The sequence below is a fragment of the Galeopterus variegatus genome, unplaced genomic scaffold (assembly GCF_000696425.1).
Source record: "Galeopterus variegatus unplaced genomic scaffold, G_variegatus-3.0.2 Scaffold985, whole genome shotgun sequence".
Lineage (NCBI taxonomy): Eukaryota > Metazoa > Chordata > Mammalia > Dermoptera > Cynocephalidae > Galeopterus > Galeopterus variegatus.
Genome location: NW_007727096.1, coordinates 179,622 through 192,364, shown reverse-complemented (window position 1 = coordinate 192,364; position 12,743 = coordinate 179,622). Strand labels below are relative to the sequence as shown.

Here is a 12,743-nt window from a genome sequence, read left to right as displayed (position 1 = left end):
TGTCATACTGTTCTTAGTTGTCTGTACTGAGAAGAATATATTACTTGTCATGACCAGGTTATGGAACAAATGTTGAAATGTACCAACGTTTACGAACGTAATAAACAACGTATTCGACTCAGGGAAGTTGGCTACTCAGGATTGGGACTCCTTCTAAATGAAGCACCTGTTAATACTTCTCTCATTGAAAACCTCACCAATCAAATTATAAATACAGGTATGATTACAGCTGATAGTACTAATACATTTATACATTTAAGAAATGTTTTCTCGGGCCGGCCCGGTGGCGTACTGCTACAGTGCGCCACTTGGGAAGCGTGGCGGCGCTCCCGCCGAGGGTTCGGATCCCACATACAGACCGGTTCCCGCTCACTGGCTGAGCAAGGTGCAGGGAGCAACACGGAGGGTTGCGATCCCGTTGCCGGTCCCGGGCCGGTACGGGTGCGACACTGAGGGTTGCGATCTGTTGCCGGTCATGAAAAAAGACAAAAAGGGGAAAAAAAAATGTTTTCTCTAGGAAGTTTTTTTCCCCTTCTTTCTCACGTTGCTTTTTAAACTACCTGTTATTTGGTTTAACAGGGCTTTTGAGGGGTGTTGTCTTATGTACTTTTCGTTTTTTTGTCTGCCTGGGGTATAGCACAGTGCCTTACTCAGTAAATGTTTATGTACTGAGTGATTAAGTTAATAACTGAGTCTACATAAAAAGAAAAGGACGTGAGAGAAAATATGTACAAATGATTCTTTTTCTTTAAAGAGCTTAAATTCTTAAAGGCAAAATTAAAACTAATTTCAGATATTCTTTTTTATTTCTTTTTTTTTTTTTCCAGTACTTACTACAAACTGTACAATTTGTGCCAGATGCTGGGAGTTTTGGGGTATAAGATAAGGTCCTTTGTCTTGAGTGGTTTACAGTCTCATTGATAAAACAAGGCATGTGCATGAAAAGATAAGTAATGTGTAAGAACCATGCAGAATGCACAGTATGTTCAGGCAGTCAAAAGAAATGAGCACTTATTTAGGGTTGCTTCAGGAGGATGTCAAACATTCTAAACTTATTTTTTTTAATTTGAACATATTTGTATTTTTTATTTTAAAACAAAACAGTTTTTTTCAACATTTCTACAAGTACAGGTTGAACATCCCTAATATGAAAATCCAAACTCTGAAATGCTCCAACATCCAAAACTTTCTAAGTGCCAACATGAGGCTACACATGGAAAATTCCACACCTGACCTCATTTGTTTCATGCACAATGTTATTTAAAAGATTGTATAAAATTACCTTCAGGCTATGTGTAAGGTATATATGAAACATAAATGAATTTCATGTTTAGACTTACTCATCCCCAAAATATCTCATTATGTGCATGCAAATATTCCAAAATCCTTTTGGTCCAAACCATTTCAGATAAGGGATACTGAACCTGTGTAATACCCATAGTTCTTTCTTTGGTTATCTCTGGAATTTAATTTTAACTTTTTGTTTTTTCCGCACTATAGATCCTGTTATTAATTTTAAAGATCTGTTATCTGTGGTATATATATCTCACAGAGCATCTGTAAATGTTAGAGTTGTCATCTGCAGAAAGGTTAGTAAACTTTTTTTTAAATTGCCATTTTATTTTATTAATATTATTTTTTTACATTCTAGGATGTTGTGGAGCAGTTGGGAGAGAGATGGAATAAGGAAGAAGGAGGAGGGGCAGGACTGAGGCCTGCAGCACCCCCTCATTCCCACAGGGGAGACTGAGGGACTTCCAACAGTGGCTTTGTCATTGCCAGGCTGGGTGCAGATGGCAGGGGGGTGTGGCAAAAGCCCTTGCCCCCCGACACCCCAGCTTGGGAACCCAGGGCCCTTCTTGCTTTAGCTTGGTGGTCGTCCACTGGGCTGGTTGCACATGTCAGGGGGCCATGGCTCCAGAGAGCCCAGGGCACTTCCTGTTGTGGCTTGGTGGTCACTGCTGGGCTGGCTGCACATGTTGGGGGTGTGTGGCTGAGGCCCTCATTCCCTACCCTCAGGACTAGTTGTGGGTGTCGGGGGGGCTTGGCTGAGGCTCCTGACCCTCCCTGCTTTCTGGCTTGGTAGCTCAGGGGACTTCCGATCCTTCTAGGTGTTACAGGTATTCTTGGTGAAATGAGACCTTTACTAGTTAATATCAAAGTTTGTCTCAGGTTTCAGGTACTATCTTTTTTCTTTCAGTTCTGTGTTGGATTATTTGCTGTTCCCACCACTTAAGCTCTGCACAGGAACTAATTTGTTGTCCTTTGCTTATTTCTAAAATGGGGGAACTTCCTGTGGGGACCAGTACTTGAGCTGTGTGGTTGAGCTAAATTGCTGCTTTGCTGTTGATTCTCTAGGGAAGGCTTTCTGTGCAACTCAGGTTTTAGTGATTGACTTTATAGGTATTTCCAGGTCTGGTTAAATCCAGTGCACCTGGGTTGTGTAGAAACTCTGATCTGGGCCTGAGTCTTTTCATCAAACTGCACCCCATGCAATTCTATATTCCTTACCTCTGAGCGGTCCTGTGCTGATTGGGGGGCAGATCAGCTGTCCTTGCCGTGCACCACTGTTCTCCCAATGAGCCCATCTGCCCCACTGCCCATTCTGCAAACACTTCCCATAGGACAGGCTGTGCACCAGTCCCTTGCAATGAATCACCGGTCTCTGAGGGGCTCCTTTTTTTCAGTTGTTGTGGATCCTTGCTCCTATGTGGGTCCATGGGAACCCTATTAATGGTCTTGCTGGCCTAGGGGCCATCAAGGGCCTCTTCTCCCCTGCCGCCTCCAAGCAACTTCATCCAAAGGGCACAGCTGCGGCTTTTGCCAGCTCCTGCTCCGTGCGCTCGGCAGCTCCAGCCTGGAAGTGGCTGGGGTTCGAAATGGTCAGAGTGGTCTTTTCTTTCTCTCTCATCATGGCTTCTCCTGCCTTCATGCACTCTATAGGTCTCTCCTCCTCTTCCCCTGAGTTCTGAGCAGCCCCAGCTTACCTGTCGTTGCTTTTTTATAGTTGTAAATTGGTTGATTTGTGGAGAGAGTGACTTCCACCATCTTGGCTGGAAGTCTAAGATATATTTTAACGTGGCTTCATCATTATATGGTGAATAACTTTTGTACTGAGTATTTTGCAGCAGATAGAAGTTTTAATTTTTCTTATTTTAAAAATGACATAATTTTATAAACAATTTCCTTTTGAAGTTAACTTCATGTAATCCCAAGAAATCAGCATGTGAATTTGTTCTTTGTAGCCCTACATGGTCTCCTGGAAATAAACCCTTTCCAGAGTCAAAAATTTATTACCAGAAAATAGTTACTTTATCAGGAACCTTCAGTGATTGTGACATTTCTACTTCATATAGCATATTTTTGAGTTTCTGAATCTTTTGAGCTTTGTGGAAATTTTTTTTCAATAATTTGTTTATGAGTATTTTAAAAATGATCTGTCTTTAGTACACATTTAACCTTTATCTGGTTATTTGATAGACATTTATTGATATTTACAGTTTCTTGTTTTTTCATGTTATAAACTGCGAAGAACATCTTTTTATGTATATCTTTGCTTATTTGTGGTAATTTATAGGGCATCCTCCATGAAATAGAATTGCTGTGTCAAAGGGTATTCACATTTTACATTTTGATGATTTTTGCCATATTGTCCATCAAAATAACTGTACCAGTTTACGTTTCTACAAAAAGTGTGTGACGGTGACTCATTCCCTGCATACCTAACCCTGAGAATTTGAAGCAGATCTTGTAAATTGATCCTTTCCCTTCAGTGTGCAATTACATAGAAACAGCTCTCAGTGCAGCTTGGTTTTTATCCATTTTATGTGTGTAAAATAAAGATAAAATAAGTCTTATTTTATGAAAACTTTAAAGTTATGAAATGAAATGTTTCTTTGTCAAGCAAAGATTAATCTGAAAGGAGACAAAATTGATATTTTGTACCAATAGAGTAAGGGTAAGTCACTGATTGATATCGTTAGTGAAGAAAAAACTTCACATGTATTGTGACTCATTGTTTTTATATCTGCATACATCAACACTATTAACATTGAAGTTTCTACTAGCATTATTTGTCTCCTGCTATGAAATTTGTCCAAGTTATAACTTTTGTTAAGAGAGATACTCAAAACCCTGGGAGCCCAAGTTGTTTTCACCTATGTAGAATTTTATTGGCTTTGTGATAAAAATGTCTTAAAGATCTTAAGTGAATTTCTGACAGTTTTTAAGAACTTGTTTTTGTCCAAAATGATTGAAATCAGTTGAATAATAGAGGTCATACACATCACCATGTCAGTGTCTACTCTTTAATTTCAACTTCTTATTCCAGCTAAGCAGTGGCATCTATCTTTTTGGAATTCATTTTTTGGAATCAAATTTTAGTTTTGTTTGTACAATATAGACATATGTTAAAAAAAATGTTTTTGCAAAAGCAGTCATTAACTTTGCCTGAAAAAAAAAAAGATGGGAAACATTATTCTTGGTATACCCAGGTTTTATCAAAGTGTCTTATGTGTCCTATTTGCTCCTGTAACACTAGCCCTTAGAACAGTGCCTGGCACATGGTAGGGGTTCAGTAGTATTTTCTGAACAAATGTCATAGGCTTGTGGAAAGTATTTAGTTGAGATGATACCGCTTTATTACATTTTATATATACCATCATTCTATTTATAGTTTGGTCTGACCAAATTAAATTAATAATGTGTGTCTTGGAATGTGGAGGGTCATTTTAGTTTCCCTTTTATATCTTTCAGCAAATATTTTAGTACATGCAAATCTGTACAATGAGTAATATGCAGATTAGTTGGAAATACAATGTCAGTTCTCCAAATAGTTTATAATTTATTTATGAACATAATATTTTGAAAGTATCTTTCCACAGTTTCTCATTAAATTACTTCTCATTAAAATAACTGAAAAGAGGCTATTTTTGATGTGAAGTACTATGTGCTTTTTGATGAATTTTGTATTCTTAATCTCTGCAGATTTTACAGATTTTGCAGTCCCAGCCAGATGCAGCACATCAAATATCACAACAAGTGGGTTGGCAAGATACCTTAGTTAGGCTTTTTTTAAAAGCAAATTTTGGAAATGGAAATATTCTTCAAAAGCATAGTAGGGCTGTTTTAATGAAAGACAATGATAAAAATACGTCAACTGAAGATACTAAGAGGAAATTTGATGAAAAGACAGATGAGGAAAAAATCAACTCTTTTGCCTCAGCTAACGCGTCTTCAGATCAGTGGAGTTTGGAAGATAGACACTCTCTAGACTCAAACACAGTATTCTTTCAAGAAGATAGCTCTGTGGGAGAATTGTCTTTCAAATCAGAGAATCAAGAAGAATTCTGGCATAGTAACCCTTCACATTTGAGTTTAGATCTCAGTGGAATTGACCCATGTGAACTGAGTGATAGTGGGAGTCAGATGCCGGATAGCCTGCCTAGTACGCCATCCCCAGTAGAGTCTACTAAGTCATTTTCTATGCAGTCTGACAAAGAAAGCAGCATCACAAATGATATGGGCTTTAGTGATGATATCTCTTTATTTGAAAGCCAAGAGGTAATTTCCTTATTTTTCAAATGTTGTTTTTATTTTCATATGGCTGTTATATACTTATAATCCTTTGAATTCTGGGAGCATTTGTTAACGGTTTCATATTATATCCATATTCTAACTCTTGTGATCTTGTTTGGAAACCTAGAAGTCACTAGATTTTGAGTATCTTGAGAATGTAAGAGAGGAAAGGGTGTAATACCTTTCCTCCCCCATCATAAGGGTCACAACTGACACTCCTATAACAAAGATGACAAATTAAGAAAAGTATAACAAATTTATTTAATAAGAGTTTTGCATGATGTGGGACCTTTCAGAATGAAGACCCACAGGTACAGGGAAAACTGTCTGTTTTTTTGCTTGGGCTCGATGAAGAATGGACAGCCATGTAGAAATATGATTGGACAAAAAAGGTCTAATCTAATGCTAGTAGACTGAGGTAGGGAAACTCAGCAAGGCCTGTCTGTTTATATTCTCTTGGCCTCTCTGTGTAGCATTCTTTCCTCTGGGATACAGAGCAGGACCCCTCTGGAATGAGGGTCTTATGACCTACTATCAGATAAGAATAGGTCACAGAATTTATGGCCAGCTCCTAGACAGAAAAGCGGATAATAATTAAAGTAATAATTCTAGTTTTAATGGCTGGCTTCAGGGGAGAGGGGTTTAGTTTCTGTGATCAGGCTTGGGGAAGAGGATTTCTGTTTCTATGACTTGCTTTGGGGTAGAACGAGGAGCAAGAGGCAGGAGGCTAGGAGAAAGAGAGACCTTGGTTCTGAGGCTGCTGCTCAGCTCTTCCAGTTTACGTGTTGGTTCTTATGATGTCCTTTTGACAACTCCTCCCTGCAATTTATTATTATTTTATCTTTTTTGTAGAGATGTGAGGAGGAGCTTCTTCAGTTACTGACGAATATTTTGAATTATGTCATGTGTAAGGGACTGGAAAAGGCTGATGATGATACTTGGATTGAACGAGGACAAGTATTTTCGGCCCTAACCAAACCAGGAATATCCAGTGAGCTACTTCGACCATCAGATGAAATAAAATTAATGTAAGCGATTTTCACCCTCCTTTTGGAGTGGGCAGGATTCTGAAATAATATTAGTTATTGAACACTTAGTCGGTATTCAGTGGGTATAGAGGGAGAAAAGGAGAATTTTTGTGTTCAGTTTATTTTCCAATCTTTTCCCATTTTAGTAGGATCTGGAGATAAATCCAAAAGTAACTTCAATGTGAGATTTAATTCTTAAATAAATTGGGGTTTTAAATGATTACAGATTCCTTTTTAAAACTGTTTTTTGCTGTATCTGAGAATTCGATGCACTGTATTGTACAGTCTTGTCCAAATTTGGGTATTTTTATGCTGTATTAGTCTGTTATTATTGCTTATAACAAAATACATGGAACTGGGTGATTTGTAAGGAAACGAAATTTGTGGGCCGGCCCGGTGGCGCACTCGGTAGAGTGCGGTGCTTGGGAGTGTGGCGGTGCTCCTGCCGAGGGTTCGGATCCCACATAGAGACCGGTCCGCTCACTGGTTGAGCGCGGTGCGGGTGCGACAGCAAGGGTTGCGATCCCGTTGCCGGTCACGAAAAAAGACAAAAAGGAAAAAAAAAAAAAAGAAAAGAAAACGAAATTTGTTGCTTACAGTTTCAGAGGCTGGAAGTCCAAAGTCCAGGGAACACATGTAGTGAAAGCTTTGTTTGGTGGTGGCTTCGGTGACGGCAGAGTATCACAATTGCAAAATGGCAGAGCAGAGAGAGAGAGAGTATCACTGCTCTCCTTTTAAAGCCCTCAGAACCACACCCCTGACCACCATTATTAATCCATTCACTACTGCACGGTCCTCTAATCTAAACACCTCTTCAAGGCCCCACCTTTCAATTACCATGATAGGATTTCCCATCCTCAACAGAGTTACAGTGGGAATTGAGTTTTGGGGGGACATTCAACTCAAGGCACATGCTAAGGGAAAGGAGTAATATTTTCATGAATGTTGCTTCTCTAAGTCATTTAAGGTTCTCTATAGATGATAGGACCCTATAGCAATAGCATATGAGGGAAAAATTACCTCTGTTTTTCCACAGAGCTAGGCCCTCTATAAGGCATAATAAGGCTTTCTTCCTAACCTTCCCAATTTCCAGTTTTAAAGAAACTGTTTTAAGTGTCTCATGGAGAATGGAATATGAATCATTGTCCCAGCTTTTTTATAATCAAGTAAAATAGGTAACTCTTACTTTGACTTTTAGTATTAGATATATTAAAGGTAGATACTCCAAACATTAAAAAGTTATTCTAGGCCGGCCCGGTGGCGCACTGGATAGTGCGCCGCTTGGGAAGCGCGGCAGCGCTCCCGTCCGTGGGTTCGGATCCCACGTACAGACCGGCTCCCGCTCACTGGCTGAGCGAGGTGCGGGAGCAACGCCGAGGCTTGTGATCCCGTCGCCGGTCCCCGGTCCGGTACGGGGGCAACACTGAGGGTTGCGATCCGTTGCCGGACACGGAAAAAAAAAAAAAAAAAAAAAAAAAAAAGTTACTCTATTGTTATTAAATTCCATCCATAATGTCTTATGATACCTGCCAGTGACAGCGTATCTTTGGAGATACAATGCTACTAATAAATAACTGTTTTCGTATTTTTTCCCATGTCTTACTATCTTTCTAAGCTTACAATGGTTTTAAGGGGACTTTGTTTTATACTTAGATTACTACAGAAGATGTTAGAATGGGCAGTCACAGAAAACAGAGAAGCAAGAACTAATCCAGTAACTGCTGAAAACGCCTTCCGACTCATGCTGATCATACAGGACTTTCTGCAGTCAGAAGGACTAGTTAATTCAAACATGTGGACTGAGAAGGTACAGTAATATTCCTTTGAAAGTATGTTTTAGGTAGTTAAGGACTTTATTCAAAGAAAGAAATTTTGCCCCCCCCCTCCCTTTTAGAGCGTTAATACTTAATCAGATGCAGTAAACAAGGATAAGATGTGGTAAATAGTCAGAGATTTTGTTAGCTATTACTAGGATGATACTTTTGGCTTTTGCACTGAACATTGCACTAGTTTTGAAGTATTTATGATTCGTATTAGTGTTGGGGAAAGTTCATCATGAGTAAATTATAAAACTGACTGTTTTTATTTCTCAATTTTTCCTTTGTGATAGCTTTTAGAGGATATGGTGCTGCTCTTTGACTGTCTGTCAGTCTGGTATTCTGCAAGTACAGTATGGGTGAAACTCTCTCAAATTCAGATCCAGTTGCTTCTGGGATTCATTGGAAGGGGTAATCTGCAGGTTTGTCAATTCTTCTACATTGTTTTCTATTCTTGCATGCAGCATAGGTATTATTTGTGTAATTAACTAAAATGATAATGCCTAATGCCTTTTTGGTATTTGAATTTTTTTTAATAGTTCCAAAAAATATCCATCATTTCACTTGAAATTGAAGTTTTGTGAGATCAGAATGGAGCTCAAGAGGCAGCTAATTAATTAATTCTTCCTGATATTTATGACTATATAATTTTAAGATTTCCTTTCATGGGATTTACATATAACTTATGTTAAAAATATTACTCATGTTATCTATATTCATTGTAGCTAGCTAGGTGCTAGACAACCTGTATAGATTATTCATATATGTGCATTTTAGAGCTTATTTTTAGGAAAATTATTTTTTAAATTGTTTTTTTCAAAATTTTTTTCTGGGTAATGGGTTCAGATCCCTCTACTGGCCAGCAGCCAAAAAGAAATTTTTTTTCTGCTATTTTACTAATCCACAGTTTTACAGTCTATCTCATTTTTTTTTCATTCACCTAACTCCAATTACTTACTAAGTACTAAGCATTGTGGTAGGTTTTATAAATAAAACTAAAATATGGTTGCAAGGAATATTTATTATTTCTATTTTAAATTAAAATTTTAAAAGGTTGAGAAAGTTCCATGTGAATTTTAGTGTGTCATTTTTCTATTTGCATTGGATACTTTCAAGAAACTGCATTTAGTCCTGTTAAGTATCCCACCGCTATTTACCTGGTCCTTTTTATTTTTTGATGTTGCAAGTTTTGTATTTGATGCAGAGGGTCAGGGGTTGGACTGGTTTCTAATGTATTCATAAAGTAGATATAGTATTGATAAGAACATGGAGAGGTTAAAATTCTTACCTAAGACTGACCTATTTTAAAAAGACATAGTAATTTTTTTTTTTCTTTTTGTCTTTTTTCGTGTCCGGCAACGGATCGCAACCCTCAGTGTCGTGCCCGTACCGGACCAGGACCGGCAACGGGATCGCAACCCTCGGTGCTGCGCCCTCACCTCGCTCAGCCAGTGAGCGGGAACCGGTCTGTATGTGGGATCTGAACCCTCGGCGGGAGCGCCGCCGCGCTCCCAAGCGGCACACTGTAGCAGTACGCCACCGGGCCGGCCCAAGACATAGTAATTTAATGATTGTGTTTTCAATAGATATTTCTTTTTTATCATAAAAGTAACAATGCTCATAAAAAATATATAATTGCATAAAAAGAAAAAAAATTATTCAATATCCCATATACTAACAGAAAACAACTGTTAGTATTTTAGTATATTATTTCTTTCCTGTCATTTTTTTTCTATGAATATATTTTTTCAGATTATTGAAATTATCATATATTTGGGTAATTTTGTGTTCTTTTTCTTTCTCTTACTATTATATAAAACTCATTTCCCCATGTTACTAACTTTTTAAAAATATGGTTTTTCCCCCTTCGTCATAAAAGGAGCACATTGTGGAAAACTTGGAAAATGCAGAAAAGCTAAACAAGAAAATGGTCATTAAGACAGGCAGATGGTGGGGCTGGCCCGGTGGCGCACTGCACTAGTGCGCCGCTTGGGAAGCGCGGTGGCGCTCCCGTCGAGGGTTCGGATCCCACATACAGACCGGTTCCCGCTCACTGGCTGAGCGAGGCGCGGGGGCAACACTGAGGGTTGCGAACCATTGCCGGACACGGAAAAAGACAAAAAAAAAAAAAGACAGGCAGATGGTGGAAGTTTGAATTATATTGCTTTTTTAATGCAATTTGAAAATGTACAAACTAAGAACTTTAAAAAATCGTTATAGTCTTTGTCTAGTAATTCTACTCTAAAACTATGTCCTAAGATGATAATCTAAAATTCTGAACAGTCTTTATACACATAAATGTTCATCATAGTATTCTTTTTTTCCCTCCACCTGGAAATAGAAAGAGGATAGCTTTTTTAGCTTTTTTGTTCACATTAGCCTAACGACTATTAAAGCAGTTCAGCTGACATACCAAGTAGTTACTTATTTTAAATGTTAGGACTCTTTTTTTTGTTCAACTCATAGTTACCCTTATTGTTTTTTCTTTTAATGAAATTTTCCTAAACAAAATGTCTCTTTGTTTAGTACATCTTTAAATATTCAGTGCTCGTCTCATAGTAGGGGCTCTATAAATACTCATTTAATAAATAAATGAATGAGTATAGCACCTACAGATAAGACTGATTCTAACAGTAACTAGTGACATAAAACGTTTCTCCCTACCCTGCTTAATTTCACTCTGTCATAAATAAAAGCATATTTCCCTGAGATTGTACACATTAAAGGCTGGGACAGAAATCTCTTTCTTTATAGGGATTGTAATAGAGCTGCCTGCAAAATGAATCTGGGTAGCCAACTTGTTTTATTTGGCTTATACATATTAATTAATTGCCAGTATTTAATTAAATGTTAGGAGATTTCATATAAAAACCAAGATTTCCCAGCTTGCCTCAAAAATAGGACTGCATGGTTCATTCATTTAGATGCAGGCTACGGTCTCCAGTTTGCCTGGTTCCTACTTCCTCAGTTGTCTTAGCTCAGCCATTGATTTTCATCCCTGACTGCACATGAAATTATCTAGAAGAGCTTTTCAGAAATACTTATGTAGGGCATCACCCATAGTAATTAATTCAGAATGGGGGACTAGAGCATCTGTATTTTTTGTAATTCCTCAGGTGACCCTAATGCAGTATTGGTGGGGGGAACGTGTGTATTTGGTATCTGTGTATCTAGCATTAAGGCCATGATCAACTAAATTACCTTTTATTCATTAAAAGTATCTTTATACTTTTAAATAAATGTGAAAGCTTAAAGTTTATTTAATGCCATGATATTAAGTTTTAAAAGCAAAGCACTATATATTCAACTTTTTATATAAACTATTTTTAAATACATATAGCAGAAAAGCCCAGAATATTAGCATTGGTATTTCCTGGACATAGGAATTTTATGACTCTTTTCCTTTCATTTATTAGCCTCTATTGAAATTAAATTCTTTTAGTCAGATTCAAAGACTAAAGTTGGGGGAAGGAGTTGTGGGAAGATACGAGGAAGGTGAAAAAAAAGCTTCACTTTCTAATAGAGAAGTTAAAGCTTTGAGTCGTCTTAGAGATTGTTTCCTCCCAGTGCTGTTTACTTTATTAAGATTGCATGGAAAGACTAGTTAGGTTTCTGATCAAGGACTTGGAGTTCTATATACCTGTCTTTATGTATCAGAATGCTTTTGATTCCAAATAACAGGAACATCAACTCAAACTGACTTAGTTAAGATTTATTGGCTCATATAATTGAGAATTCCATAGTTAAGATGAGTTTAAGAGAGGATTCAGTCAGAGATCCAGTTCCATTTGTTTGCTGTTCTGACAGTACCACTCGATCTTGTGTCAGCTTGTCTTAAGCTGACTTCCCTTATGGACACAAAATAGCTGCCAACAGCAACGGGTAATATATGCTACCTCTTTCACATCCAGAGAAAGAGAGTGCTTCTTCCTACAGTCATTGTTGATAGACCGTTTTCCTTGGGTCTCTTGTGTTTATGTGTATCTTGTGACTAGAGACTCTGACTGCCTTTGTTATGAACTATCTTTCTGAGGTTGTTTATATAGTAAACAATTTTGGAAGACAGAGGTCATGTCTCCCTCTAGAGCAAAAGGCATGTTCGTTTACTGTCCAGTATAATAAAAATGTCTCCCTCCATGGCAAAGATCAGATACTCTTGCTGCCCAATATAAAAGATTTGTGTTCCCTATACTCAGGGTTCCTTGTCTGTAATGCAACCACTGCATATGCAGGCATCATTTAGTCCTTTTCGTCTCTCCCTGTGGGAATTGTAGTTTGGGGAACCAGTGCAAATGGTGATACTCTGGCTGTTGCTATCGCT

At 38.0% G+C, this 12,743-nt stretch overlaps 1 protein-coding gene across 1 annotated transcript in view; it reads left to right on the top strand.

Annotated features, from left to right (window-relative positions):
• Positions 1 to 12,743, top strand: part of NBEAL1 (neurobeachin-like 1) — a 173,940-nt gene that overhangs the window by 89,051 nt on the left and 72,146 nt on the right. The window contains exons 24-29 of the mRNA XM_008574031.1: positions 58 to 217; positions 1,501 to 1,589; positions 4,987 to 5,562; positions 6,430 to 6,605; positions 8,259 to 8,412; positions 8,716 to 8,844. Coding sequence (XP_008572253.1) covers positions 58 to 217; positions 1,501 to 1,589; positions 4,987 to 5,562; positions 6,430 to 6,605; positions 8,259 to 8,412; positions 8,716 to 8,844 — 1,284 coding nt within the window. The remainder of the gene's footprint in view (positions 1 to 57; positions 218 to 1,500; positions 1,590 to 4,986; positions 5,563 to 6,429; positions 6,606 to 8,258; positions 8,413 to 8,715; positions 8,845 to 12,743) is intronic.